Source organism: Vicia villosa, unplaced genomic scaffold (assembly GCF_029867415.1).
Source record: "Vicia villosa cultivar HV-30 ecotype Madison, WI unplaced genomic scaffold, Vvil1.0 ctg.000029F_1_1_1, whole genome shotgun sequence".
Lineage (NCBI taxonomy): Eukaryota > Viridiplantae > Streptophyta > Magnoliopsida > Fabales > Fabaceae > Vicia > Vicia villosa.
This window is the reverse complement of record NW_026704961.1, coordinates 1,243,960-1,260,135: the sequence shown is the minus strand read 5'-3', so window position 1 is coordinate 1,260,135 and position 16,176 is coordinate 1,243,960. Positions and strand designations below refer to the sequence as shown.

The following is a 16,176-nucleotide window of genomic DNA, read 5'->3' as shown; positions in this document are numbered from 1 at the left end:
AAATATTCTCCATAAATTAATTATGAGAAACCAAAGTAAATTCATTAATTCCAATAATTTAAATAATAATAAATAAATAACATTTAAAATTAATTCTAAATCTAATATTTTTGTATAGATAAAATCTCATGATTTTTTAAAAACCATATATATTAACAATTTTTATAAGATAATCACAAATAAAACACATTAAGCGGAACAAAAGTAAATCAATTAAAAAGTAGTAGAAAAACTGAAACCCGAACTTGGAGGCCAAATCTTCTCCAAAGTGCAACTACTCTATCTCATGCATTCAAAACTTCCTTAATTTGCGACACAACAATCTTTTAACACTAAGCCCTAGGTAACTAACTAACTTCACATATAAATACTAAACTAAGCTCAACTTTTTAGTTCATTATTTCTCACAGCAACAATGACAGTGAACATAACCTCCATCAAAACATCCTCCAATGGAATCTGGCAAGGCGATAATCCTCTCGATTACGCCTTCCCACTCCTCATTGTTCAAACCGTCTTAGTCCTCGTCGTCTCTCGCTCCCTCGCTTTCCTCTTCAAACCTCTCCGTCAACCAAAAGTCATCGCCGAAATCGTGGTATGTATCCCATCACATGCACCGTTAATTATTTAGTTTAAATATATTTGTAGATTAATTTTTTTTTTATTTGCATGTATTTGCAGGGTGGAATTCTCTTAGGTCCATCTGCATTGGGAAGAAACAAAAACTACATTCACAACATATTCCCGTCATGGAGCACACCAACGCTCGAATCCGTTGCAAATATTGGTTTACTATTCTTTCTTTTCCTCGTTGGACTTGAGTTAGATATAAACTCCATTCGAAAAAGCGGTAAAAAAGCACTCAGTATAGCTGCTTTTGGAATTTCGGTTCCTTTCGTCTCCGGCATTGGCATCGCCATTGTCCTCCGAAAAGCCGTCGACGGCGCAGATAAAGTCGGATTTGTTCAATTCATCGTCTTCATGGGAGTCGCTCTATCAATAACCGCTTTTCCCGTTTTAGCGCGAATCCTCGCCGAACTCAAACTCCTCACAACGCGCGTGGGTGAAACCGCGATGGCAGCAGCCGCATTCAACGACTTAGCCGCGTGGATTCTACTCGCTTTAGCCATTGCGTTGGCCGGAAGTGGAGCTGGCGGAGGAAAAAGTAAAAGCCCTCTGGTTTCTGTTTGGGTTCTTCTTTCCGGTGTTGCTTTTGTTGCCTTCATGATGCTTGTTATAGGACCTGTGATGAAGCGCGTGGCTAAAAGATGCTCTGCGGAAAACAAAGCCGTGAATGAGGTTTATATTTGTTTAACTCTAGCGGGTGTAATGGTTTCAGGATTCATAACTGATTTCATAGGGATTCATTCTATTTTCGGGGCGTTTGTTTTTGGATTGACTATTCCGAAAACTGGTAATTTTGCGAAGAGGTTGATAGAGAGAATTGAGGATTTTGTTTTGGGTTTGCTTCTTCCACTTTACTTTGCTTCAAGTGGTTTGAAAACGGATGTGACTAAGATTAGTGGCGGAAAAGCTTGGGGGCTATTGGCTTTGGTGATTTCAACAGCTTGCGCTGGGAAGATTTTGGGAACATTTGTAGTTGCAATGATATGCAAGATTCCAGTTAGAGAGTCGATTACACTTGGAGTACTCATGAACACAAAAGGTCTTGTTGAACTCATTGTACTCAATATTGGAAAAGAGAAAAAGGTCAGTTTTACTTAGTCTACTCTATGGTGATTAGTTTTTTTTATAGATGCACCACAGTTATTTTTTTAACTAATTTTTTTTACAGGTTTTAAATGACGAAATATTTGCAATATTGGTGCTTATGGCTCTCTTCACAACATTCATCACTACCCCACTAGTAATGGCAATCTACAAACCAGCTCGTGGTATCGCAGCCAAAACAATTCGCAAGCTAGGTGACATGTCCTCACACTCCTCTACAGACAAAAACGCGGGGGAGGAAACTCTTCGAGTCCTAGCTTGCATCCACGGTGAAACCAACATTCCTGCCATCATAAACCTCATTGAATCAACACGTAGCACCCAAAATTCCCTCCTCAAAGTCTTCATCATGCATCTTGTTGAGCTCACGGAACGTTCATCTTCCATCATCATGGTCCAACGCGCTCGTAAAGACGGTTTTCCTTTCTTCAACAGGTTCAGTCTTGGCGAATGGGATAATCGTTTAGCTGGGGCTTTTCAGGGTTATAGTCAATTGGGCAGGGTTATAGTCCGGTCAACTACAGCCATCTCTTCTCTATGTACAATGCACGAAGATGTATGCCATGTAGCGGAGGAGAAGAGAGTGGCAATGATTATATTGCCTTTCCACAAACATTGGAGAAAGGAAGTTGATGATGAAAATGACAATGAGATTCATGAGGTGTTGGAGAATGTTGGGCATGAATGGAGAGGGGTGAACCAAAGGGTGCTTAAAAATGCTCCTTGCTCAGTTGGTGTGCTTGTGGGTAGAGGATATGGGCTTGGGTCCAAGAATTTGAGCTCAGAAGGTAATGTGATCCAAAGAATATGCATATTGTTTTTTGGTGGGCCGGATGATCGTGAGGCTTTAGAGCTGGGAAAGAAAATGGCTTACCATCCAGCAGTTGAAGTGACCGTTGTAAGGTTTGTTGAGCAAGATGCCGAAAGTGTTAATAACTTTGTTTTGCGCCAATCACCTGGAAAAAGTGCTGATAACAGGTATAGCTTCTCCATAGCAAAAATGAACAGAAAAAAAGAACTGGTAAGTAACACTCCAAACAACTTTACTTGACTCAATTATACTTCGACACAATATGAATATTTTTATATAAACATTGCTATAAATTGCAGGAGTTGGATGAAAAGGCAATGGAAGAGTTTCAAAGCAATTGTGGCGAAAGAGTCAAATATATTGAGAAAGGTAGCAGCAACTTTGTGGAGGAAGTGGTAGCATTAGGAGAAAGTGTGGGCTATCATCTCATAATTGTTGGGAAGGGTCGGTTTCCATCGAATATGGTGGCGAGATTAGCAGAGAGGCCAGCAGAGCATCCAGAGTTAGGTCCCATTGGAGACATTCTTACTTCTTCAACAAGAGGTCATAGGATGGTGTCATCAGTATTGATTATACAGCAGCATGATGTGACCATATCTGAGGATGCACCAATGTACAAGGTTAAGGTCCGTGGTGAGAATATTGCACATGTTTCGTCTGGAAGGCATGAGATAACTACAGCAGATGCAGTGTAATTATTTATTTAAGCATTCAATTGTTATGCAGTGTAATTAATTTTTTAAATATAGATTTAGATAATTTATTATTAATATAACATATTATAGTTAATTGCTATTAAATTACTTGATTTTGTGTGTATGAGAGAAAAATAATTGCTAATAACATTAATACGAAGAAAAATGATTCAGAAGAATAAGTGATATATATATATATATATATATATATATATATATATATATATATATATATATATATATATATATATATATATATATATATATATATATGGACGACTCAAGTGAGAACATTTGGTTAATATAAGAAATTATAACAATTAATCTTAACCATTAAATTTCGATTCATTGAAATTAATGAACAAAATTGATTTCTCTTTCCATAGTTCTTTTTATTAGTAATGTATATAATCTTCAAAAAATTAATTCATATTTATATTTTAAGAAACAAAATATTTAATTTATTGTTTTTTGGAAATAATGAAAATTGATAGAAATTTTTTTTTCAAAGATGATACATTTTATTTAATAATTAACCTTTATATTAATTATATTAACTATTTAATTTTTAAAATAATTAACGTTAAATATTCTCATTGTTTTTAACGTTACATATTATCATTAACCTTAAATATTCTCATCGTTTTTAAAAATTAAATAGTTTATATAATTAAATATTAATGTTAATAATTTATATATAATTATATTAATTGTTTTTTATATAAAAACTAAATATAATATTTTAATTATCATATAATTATATTAGTAATGTTTAGATAAAAATCATAATTTTTTTTGAAGAAATTAAAAACGTAATTGTTGATTTTTCATTCTAATGTCTTTTATATTTATAATTTCTATAACTTAAGATATGTTATATTTTAAGAAATGAAATATTTGAATTATTGTATTTTTAAAATAATGATATCCGATTGAAAATATTTAGTATTTCTATAAAAAAACAATTCATATAAATATATTAAGGATTATAATAAATATATAACAATATTATTAATATGCAAATTAATATAAGATAATATTTTTATTTTTATTCATTCATTATTATAGTAATTGTTATTTTTAAAATATAAATAAATTTTATATTTATAATTATATTAGCAATAAATAATTTGTTGGATGAATATATTATTATTATTTTTAAATTTGTGATAGTATGATTATATTTATTCAAAGGTTAATTATTAAATAAAATATATCATCTTTAAAAAATTATTTTTTATCAATTTTCATTATTTCCAAAAAACAATAAAATAAATATTTTTTTTCTTAAAATATAAATGTGAATTAATATTCTTGAAGATTATATACATTACTAATAAAGAGGAATATAGAAAGAGAAATCAATCTTGTTCATTAATTTCAATGAATCGAAATTTAATGGTTAAGATTAATTGTTCTCATTTCTCACATTAACCAAGTGTTTTCACTTGAGTCGTCCCCTATATATATATATATATATATATATATATATATATATATATATATATATATATATATATATATATATATATATATATATATATATATATATATATATATATATATATATATATATATATATATATATATATATATATATATAGGAGGGATCAAATTACACCCGAAGAGTTACACCACGAGTTACACTCATTCAATAACTATATTTTGAATTAATATTTTTTAAATTCAAACGTTGGATTGAAACATAATATCATATAGATCATACCTATAAAGTTTGAGCTTAATCTATAATGATTTACTATGTCATTGAATTACATCAAAATTAACGTTATATGAAAGCTCATTTTGACGTTAATCTTTGGATATCTTGATCGTATAGTAAATCATTATAGATTAAGCTCAAACTTTATAGGTATGATCTATATGATATTATGTTTCAATCCAACGGTTGAATTTAAAAAATATTAATTCGAAATGTAGTTATTGAACGAGTGTAACTTGTGGTGTAACTCTTCGGGTGTAATTTGATCCCTCCTCATCTATATATATATATATATATATATATATATATATATATATATATATATATATATATAGGGGACGACTCAAGTGAAAACACTTGGTTATGAGAATGCCTTCTTTATATGAGAATGTGAGAATGAATCTGAACCATTGGATTTTAAAATAAATGGTGGAGATTATGTTTGGATATTTTTTTCTCTCTCCTCCATCATTAAAATAAAAGATTGAAGAGAGATAAAAAAAAGATTCACACATAATCTCCACCATTTATTTTAAAATCCAATGGTTCAGATTTATTCTCACATTCTCATATAAAAAAGACATTCTCATATGATATGGCCTATATATATATATATATATATATATATATATATATATATATATATATATAGCGGACGACTCAAGTGAGAACACTTGGTTATTATGAGAAATGAGAACAATGAATCATGACCACTAAATTTTGATGTGTTGATTTTAATGGACTGGATTGGTTTCTCTTTCCATATTGATTTAAAATAAATATTAAGGATTATAGAAAGAGAAATCAATCCAGTCCATTAAAATCAACAAAATCAAAATTTAATGGTCGTGATTCATTGTTCTCATTTCTCATAATAACCAAGTGTTCTCACTTGAGTCGTCCCCATATATATATATATATATATATATATATATATATATATATATATATATATATATATATATATATATATATATATATATATATATATATGAAAATGCTTTTTTTATATGAGAATGTGAGAATGAATCTGAACCATTGAATTTTAAAATAAATGGTGGAGATTATGTGTGAATCTTTTTTTCTCTCTCCTCCATTATTAAAATAAATGATGTAGAAAAGAGAAAAAAAAAGATTCACACATAATTTCCACCATTTATTTTAAAATCCAATGGTTGAGATTCATTCTCACATTCTCATATAAATATGACATTCTCATATGATATGCCATATATATATATATATATATATATATATATATATATATATATATATATATGTGTGTGTGTGTGTGTGTGTGTGTATGAATCGAAAAAGAATAAATAAAGCATCTGTTGTGCATTATTTGAGATTCTAAAATAAAATTTTATATTAGAAACCACGCTTCTCTCTTTATTCTTAAAGAAAAAGTACATTTTTTTAATGAAATGATGGTTCTCTCTATCGGAACATACACAAGATAATTGGAGAAGATGATGTAAGAAAATAATAGAGAGAATAACTAAGTTGAGGGGAGAAATTGACATTAACAATAAATGTTACAATTGAGGGATATTTATACAAGATATTAAAAACCAAGTAGAATATAAAACAAATAAAAAATAAGACAAAAAGTGCAAACTCGGGTTCGTAACCGGTTACGCCAACTCAAACAGAAACCCAAAAGCTGAAAACACCTGCTGTAACCGGTTACGCTCTTTCCCATAACCGGTTACGGCCTCGACAAAACCAAATTCCAGCTTTCAGAAGTGCTTATTTGATAAGCTGTTCACACCAGTTCCCATTCAGAAGCTTATACAATACATTTGAATTATTATGCACATCCAATACACCACCTTAATTCAAATGCTCCAATTTCTTCATGCCCAAACTCATCACCAACTTCTTGAACACAACATTTGTGACCCCTTTTGTCAAAAAATCCACAACTTGTTCTTCGCTTCGATAGTATCCCAACCTCAGCTTTCCTTCACACACTAGATCCATCAAGTAATGAAATCTCATCTCAATATGCTTGCTCATACCATGTGCAAGAGTGTGTTAGCTTCTCCACCATTGTTGCCCAACTCTCCCAACAGATTCATAAGCCACACAGTTTAACATGCACATAGCAATGCAGCGATATACTCAGCCTCACAAGAAGAGAGTGCAACCACCGGTTCCTTTTTAGAGCACCAAGAGATTGGTGCTCCTCCAAACATAAAGACATGACCAGCCGTAGAATTTCAATCATCTTTATCTCCTCACCAATTGGAATCGGTATAATCGAGCAACTCACATTTTCTGTATGTATCTGATGCGGGAAAGAGAATTCCGCAACCAAGAGTACCTTTGATGTATCATAGGATCCTCTTAAATGCTGCCAAATGAGACACATTCGGTCTCTCCATGAATCTACTCGTAATACCGACACTAAACGCCAAATCTGACCTCGTATTGCATAAGTAACGTAATGATCTATTCAATCTCCTACATTGTGTTAGATCCATATTCAACTTATCATTTTTTTTGGAACAGTTGTAACTTGCTTCAGCTGGTGTATTGGCAGCATTACAATGCTTCATATCACACCTCTTCAATATCTCAAGTGCATACTTCCTTTAGAGCATGAGCAGTCCAAATTTTGATTTGTGGAACTCTATGCCAAGAAAGTAAGTCATAATCCCAAGGCCATTCCTTTCAAACTCTTCCATAAGTTCACTCTTGAACTTGTAAATACTCAACTCATTGCTTCCCGTGATCAACATCATCCACATATAATCAAAGTATTATCACATCTTTTCTCGCATCCGTCTTTACATGGACACCATGCTCGGAAACACATTTCTTGAAACCATCGTCGACTAGGAAATCATTTATGTGTTTGTTCCAAGTTATTGGTGTAACGCCCGTTTTTAATTATGTCATGTTATGCTATGTGTTTTATTTTACTAATTAGGTGTTAATTAAGTGCTTATGTGATATTGGTGTTATTTATTGGGTTTTTATAGTAAATAATATAAGTTGATGAATTAGGAGAGTTATTGAGCTTGAGATAGCATTAGTAAGTGTAGGGTGTGATTTAAGGCCCATTAGCATTATGAGAAAGATGGTAAGATTAACCAAAACAAGGGTTTTAGAGGTTTAGAGGATAGAAACTCATTTTTCACAAAATTGGGAAATAGAAGAGGAGAGTGAAGAGAAGAGAAAGGGGGAATTCCAAGATTCAAGTTCATAGAGTTGGCTTCAATCCAAACCTAAGGTAAGGGTGAGATTCCTTCATGCTAAAGGGATGTATGATGATGTTTTGGGTGGGATTTGATTGTATGTTTGTATCCATGGAAGTTGTGTGTAGAGATGTTAGGGTTTATGAACAAAATGCATGAATTTATGATTTGAAATGTGTTTTAATTGATGTTTGATGGTGAAGGATGATAGATTTCGTATTTATACCTGTTTAATTGATGTTTAGAATGAGTTATGGGGGAGGGGAGGGGGATTATGTAGGTCTGATACTGATATTGAGTTTCTGCACAATCGCGCCTCCGCTGAGCGGAGCTAGTCCGCTAAGCGGACCTTGCTTTGCATTTCGCTTCTGTCGCGAGTCGCTAGTGCTCCGCTAAGTGGACCTTGTTTGTATTTCGCTTCTGGACCCCTTCGCCAGTGCCTCACTGAGCGGACCCTGTTTTACAAAATTGTCCAAACTTTGAAATGATGTATCTTTTGAACCGTAACTCCTTTTTAAGTGTCGTTTGAACCTACATGAAGCTCTAATTGATGTCTTTCTAATGTATATGATTTGGAAACCTTTGGAAACCTTTTTTAAGATTTCTCTAAATGAATTTGTTTGATATTTATAATTGTTGTGGTGAAGTGATGTAATGTTGTATGGTGTTACAACATAGCGACGTGATTGCGAAGTGACACATTACTATGAAAGTAATGATGTTTGGTAGATATTTGTGTGTGGTGTTTGTGTGGGTGTCACGTTCATAGAGTCACATCCATTGCATAAAAGAGACGTGGCCTTAATGGCAAAAGCGACGAGGCTTTAATGGCAAATAGTGACGTGTGCCCAATGGCAAATTTTGAGACGTGGGAGTTTTACTCCAATGGTACCACATGCATTTGCATAAGTCGAGTCACATGTGAACTACATTTGAGTCTTATTTGATTATGTCGTTGTGACTTGATGAAGATATGTTTGTTTTGATGTGATGACTTGATGATGAGATGTTTGTCGAGATGTGTCGGAATCCTACTTGTGAATTGCATATATTGTCATGATTCATTTATGATATTGTTGTCATTTCCTAAGTTGATTATGTGACGTGAATTGTTGTATTGAGGTTGTGATGAGAAGTGGTGACTATCGTATGATCTTTCTATTGCTCTGAATATTATCATACGCTTCTTTATAATGAATGATATCTCACCCCTTCTGTTTGAATATTACCCTCTGTTGGTAACGTGCAGGTAGCGACGTGGAGTAGCCGTTTACCTTATAGCTCGAGTCGGTGTGTCGATGCTCTGATACGTAGCACTCGGGGGGATGTTTGCGATACTTGCTTGTGTCTTGTTTTATGTTGAGTATCTTTTATTGGATTTTGTTGTTATGACTTGTCGAGACATGTGGGACACATTGTGACATGTTGGCAAGGTCATAAGATTTGGATATGTGTTGTCATTCGAATTCCGCTGCGATATTATAAAGTTGTTTGAATTTAAATGTTTATTGTATTATGAGTTTTCCTTTGATATAGTGTTATGTATCCATGTACTTTGAGCATTTTTGTTGATTTTGTTTAAGTCGAACATGTGACGCCTCAAAAATTAGTTGCTTGTTTCGATGTGTTGCACTCTGATTTCTCTTATTAATAGTGGGGTAGATTTGGGGTGTTACAATTGGAGCTTGTTTCAAACCATAAAGCATTTTCTTCAATTTTTAGACCCTTCCCTCTTGATTTATCACAACAAAACTAGGGAGCTGTTCTACATAAACTTCCTCCTCAAGTGGACCATTCAAAAATGGAGATTTCACATCCATTTGATACATCGACCAATTATTGCAATTCGCAATGCCAACAACTAGTCTTATGGTTTCTAGCCTAGCAACTGGTACAAACTACTCATCGAAGTCTATACCTACTCTTTGCAAAATTCCCTTCACAATTAGTCGAGCCTTATGCTTGACAATTTCACCTTTGGGATTAGCCATCACGTAACAGACCCATCTCACACTGATTAGCTTCTATTGTACCATAATTAAAAATTAAAAAAAAATAAAGTGAAGGAAAGAATATATGAGTTGTGGGAAAGAAGGAAGAAACACACCAATGAAGGAGTGAAACTAGCATTGAAGAAACCTTGGGGAAGAGTAAGAACGAATGAGTTGGGATGAGAGGAAGAAGTAGTGTTTTAAAAGCCTAAGACAAGAAGATGAAGTGACTAGGGGAGAGGATCATGATGGCAGCGACTTCCCCATAAAAGCCATGATTACAGGGAAATGGGAAGAGGTTCGATGGGACGCGCGCTCATCATTGCGCTTGAAAATCCACTAGGACAGGTTAGCGAGCAGATGAATGTTGGATCCATGCCTAGTCGAACAGGAACATCGTCCAAAGAATTCCAGGATTCTTTGACCGAACACTTTGGCATGTTGGGTCTCGTGATTGGGGGGCTTATGTACACCCTAAAATTCAAAGGATCGACGATTTTTAAACCAGATGAGGGATATATGCTAAACAAACCAGGATTGCATGTAAATGATTGGTGTGTGTGTGTGTGTGAAGGGGTCGGAGCCGGGATATGAAGTCGGGCTTGAAGAAGGATGCACTAAACCGGAGTCCCGATGTGAAGTCGGGCGAGACGAGAGGCATGCCTAGTCGGACGGCCGAAGTGCCAAGTCAGTGTTATGGTTACAGTTGTCCAATGGCTGCACGGACATTATGAAAATCAGTGAAGGGACATTACACCTTATGATTACGAAGGCAGGAGTTAGAGATCGCTATTGATTTTGGAAGTTGGAAGGTCATTACACAATGAATGCATGTCCTAAAGGTTATGTATAAAAGGGAGCCTCCCATTGAGGGAGGGGGGAAACCAAGATAATAACAACATACTGATAGTCAGAGTCAGTCCCGACTTTTTAGAGGCCCAGGGCAAACAAATAAATGGACCCCTAACAAGAAAATTGACGTTTTACTCGCCTTTAAAATGAAGAAAACTCTCGGAGACAAGATCAAATATTCGAGGTCTTGGTTGTTTTTAACTATAAAAAGAATTCCAATGCAGATAAGTAGTCCAAAATTGAGGCAAATAAATTATGAATGAGAACTTTTTAAATCATTAATTTCTAAGAATAAGAACTTCTTAAGTGTCTTAATTGCTATAATTTCTAAGCAACATCCATCAACTCAAAGAAATAAAAGTGACATTTTCTCTTGCTTTAATTGCGGAAAATCAAGTCATATGGCTAAAAAAATGTAGAGTAGACGTAAATCATATTCTGACCCTAATACGCAGGTTTATCTAATTGGTAAGAAGTTTATTTCTATGATCATAAAAATAATAAATCAAAGCACAAGTGATAATAAATGAGTTAATTGATGATAAATTTTTAAATATTTAATTTTAACATATAAATAATCTTTAAATTTACACTAAAATAAATTAAAATAAAATTATAAGGGTCAAAATAAATAACCATCAAAAATAAAATTTGATCATAAATTTTAATTAATTATATAAAAATTATTTTATAATTAAAATTTGAAAAATACTAATAGTCACAAAAGTTATATCTTTCTAAATCTTTTAAAATGAACCATAGTTATTGGCATAGAGAGAGCAGAATAATTTATTTCCAAATGAATTTATCAATCCTTTCTTCCATATACCTGAAAGTGTACCATAAATGAATTAGCAATACATTAAAAATTTAAGAAAATTTCTTTATAGACCCCACCTTCTTAGAAATCTGCGGCGAAATTATAAAAACACTCTTATATTTCGAAAGAGCATCTCCAAATGCATTTTTAAAAAAAAAAAGTTATTTCGAAAGTGCATATTCGACGACACCTTTTTTTTAGAAAAAATGTGACTTCGGAGATGTACTTCCGAAGACACTTTTTTTAGGAAAGAGATGTCTTCGGAGATGCTTATCCGAAATATTCTAATTTTAGGTCTTGAAATTTTTCGGACCGAAAGAACCTCAATACTTATTAAAAAAATTAAAATCAAGGTAAATCAATTCAATTAATAGTATAATTAATTGTATAAATTAATATATATATATATATATATATATATATATATATATATATATATATCCTTATAATCAAGATATAATAATAATATTAGTCTAATCTATCATATAAGAAAAGTCTCCCTTTTCTTGATCATTGTGACTGTCCACATCAGCTGCTCCACTCCACAATATTGCACATCAGCAGCCTCAACCTTCTATAAAAGGTTTTATAATTACTATATATAACCGATCATACTTTCACATTCTCTATCATGTTCATCAAACCTAATCGTGGAAATTTTGGTTTATACTATTTTTGCAATTCCAGCCATTCCCACGACTATTCATGGATAGACCGTGTTCCTTTCTTTTCTTGATAGAAAATATCTTTCATGTTATTTGCAGCAGGTTGAATTTGTAGTGTATTTGTAGTGTATAATTCTGAAGTACCAATTGGCGTGACTCCATAGTATATGGTTCGTTTTTTACATGGGTTGTTTCCAATCCCTATTTTCTATTCTTTTAGAAACAATTTAAATATTGTCCTAATCCATGTGTTTTGGATTTTTTTTCTGGTGCAGACATAGCAAATATCGTCTATATGATTCGTTTGAAATAAATATTCTTCTTTGACTGTCCTGAAAGTTTGAGTAGTAGAAGTAGAAATCAAGTTGGCTGGTGTCAATATACAATGGAGAATCTGCTTGAAATTACTGGGTTATGCTTGCGCAAGTTTTGTCGAAATTGTAGATATTATAATATGTAAATAACATGATATTTTATATTAATTCATAGAATGAACTTTAATTTTTTATATTTTAAGTGCAAATGTTAATAAATAAATCTCAATTGATTGATTTTACGTTTGAGTGATATTTATATTAAATCTTAGTATTTATCGAAATTGTAGATATTATAATATGTAAATAAGATAATATTTTATATTAATTCATAGAACTAAAGAATATTTTAGTTAGGTCAAATTAAGAAATTAAGTTTATCAATATATATATAAAGTTAGTTTTATAAAATATTATTGATATTTATTTATTGTAAGGTCGAACAAAACAAAAAATAAAGATATAATATGATAAAATATTATAAATTAAAAATGTATACACAATTTTGAAATGTATAAGAAAATAGAATCAAAGAATAAAGAAAAAAACAGTATATTTTTTTAGGTAAATAAAGAGTTTTGAAATGAAAAGACATAAATCATTTACCTATAAAAAAAATTAAATATCATAATCATCTTTAATTGATTGCAATTAAATATCATAATCATCTTTAATTGATTGCAACTTTAATTTTTGATTTAATCTGATTGCAACTTTTGATTTATTATTTTGATTTTTGATTTAATGTGATTGCAATTTTTAACTTCTTATCCATAATAGTCCAAGTATTATGGTCGATTTGAACGTGATTTTTAAGAATGGTTTGTTGAAATAATGAAGCAGCACACTTATTTTCTTGATATGGAAATAATTGGTATATTATTGCAAATTTTAATAAATAAGTTTCATTGATTAATTAATTTTATGTTTGAGTAATATTTATATTAAATCTTAGTAATTATAAAAATTATAGATATTATAATATATAAATAACATAATATTGTATATTAATTTATAGAACTAAAGAATATTTTAGTTAGGTCAAATTAAAATATTAAGTTTATCAATATATATATATATATATATATATATATATATATATATATATATATATATATATATATAATTTATAAAGTTAGTTTTATAAAATATTATTGATATTTATTTATTTTAAGGTTGAACAAAACAAAAAAAATAAAGATAGAATATAATAAAATATTACAAATTAAAAATATATACATAATTTTTAAATGTATAAGAAAATAGAATCAAAGAATAAAGAAAAAAACAGTACTTTTTTTAGGTAAATAAAGAGTTTAGAAAGAAAATACATAAATCATTTACCTATAAAAAAGTTAAATATCATAATTACCTTTAGTAATCATTGATTGATTGATTGCAACTTTTAATTTATGATTTAATGCATGTGATTGCAACTTTTGAGCTCCATTGGCAAGGAGCCCCGTCCAAGGACGTACTCGGGGAATACCGAGTTCGATTCCCAGGCAGAACAATCTTGCTTGGCCAGTGCGCATGCCTCTCCACACGAGCCGGATTAGTGGCCCACCTGTGGTGGGTCGACACCGGTGCAAATAGCAAAAAAAAAGTATTTTTAAATTATTAGATTTGAGAAAATATTGTACTTTTATATCTTACAAAATTAAACTGTTTTTACAATATTGTATGATTTACCTAAAAAAAAATATAATTTTGAGAAAATATTGTACTTTTACCTAAAATTATCTAATTTTGTAAGATATAAAAGTCTTTTTAACGACCCATACGTTAAAATCATTACGTTGGGAATAATTTAATTGATATAGAATCAATACATTAAAATCATATCAATTACTTACCAATATCTTAATTGGTATAAAATAAATACGTTACAAATATATTTAGTACTCCAATTATATTGATGGTGTATCACCAAAAATTGAGTGAATCAAATTATCATTAAAAATTAATAAAAATAATTTATCTCACTTGATTTCCTTCAAAATTATTTAATAGAAACTTTCCAAAATAATGAATTTATCAACATAATTTTGAAACCAAATTTCATATGGTTAGAAGATTTCTAACCTCTCATTTAACAAAAGGATAAATATTATTAGATACATATTTTAATAAAGTGTTTTAGGTATATCATTGCTTTTATATATTGTATGGATTTTTTTTGATAAAAAATGCATAATTATTATTATAAAAATAAAGTATATTTTCAAAATATTTAACATACAACATGTGCCATCGTCATTCTCTGTATAGAAAAACTAACTACTATTTTCTATTTTCACTTTAATAAGATTTCTTACTAATACTACTAAATTATTTAAAATATAAAATCTGAAAGTTATATATATATATATATATATATATATATATATATATATATATATATATATATATATATATATATATATATAATGAAATTTTTTAGAGATTATTACATAAAATAAATATATTAGATCTATTGACTATTTTTTTAAAAACATATTTAAAAATAACTATGGGTGTTAATAAGTATAAGTAATCGAATGAAACATAAGTACTATGAATAAATAGTAATAGAATGAAACATAAGTAATGTATGAATAAATAGTAATAGAATGAAACATATGTAATATATGAATAAATAATATCAAAATTGTATGATATTTTTTATTAATCATATAGTTTGTTTGTCATTTATAAAATTTAAAATTTTAATTGGACAAGTTCATCAATAATAAATATATATTTAATATAATTGAAATATTACCATTAAAACTTTAATGGGATCAATTCTATCCAAATACAAAATAATATATTACGGATACACACAGGTAATTATATGGTACGCGCATATGGTACTGATATTAATTAACACATTTAATTAAATGTTGAATAATAACGAGAATAAGTTTACAATTGATTTAAATAGTTTTATAAATAATTCCAAAACAAAAATATTTATATATAGGAATAATTAACTTTTGATTCGAAAATTTTTATATATGGAATAATATATTTGATTTGTAAATTGAGTTTAATCAATTATATTAAATATTCATTATTAATTGTATTATATAATTTGATAGAATATTTCTTCATTATAATTTGTCAATTTAAGATTTTTGTTATTATAAAATATTTTAATTATCATCAAATATTTTTAAACAATGTTAAAATTAATTTATTTTTGTTTTAAAAATATCATCAAAATATTGAATATTAATAGAAACACGAAGTTACTGATAAAAATAAATTGAATATTGACGGGAAAATGTAGTTATTAATCAAAATATTGAATATTAATAGATTTTTTTTAATATTAATGGGTACATGAAGTTACTAATCAAAATATTGAATATTAAAGGCAATAT

At 29.9% G+C, this 16,176-nt stretch overlaps 1 protein-coding gene across 1 annotated transcript; it reads left to right on the top strand.

Annotated features, from left to right (window-relative positions):
- The first annotated feature begins 415 nt into the window (after window positions 1–415).
- Window positions 416–3,237, top strand: LOC131622311 (cation/H(+) antiporter 20-like). Its single transcript, XM_058893336.1, has 4 exons — window positions 416–595; window positions 682–1,710; window positions 1,796–2,752; window positions 2,842–3,237. Exons 1-4 carry the CDS (start codon window positions 416–418, stop codon window positions 3,235–3,237), a joined length of 2,562 nt encoding a protein of 853 aa, XP_058749319.1.
- The last annotated feature ends 12,939 nt before the right edge of the window (window positions 3,238–16,176 follow it).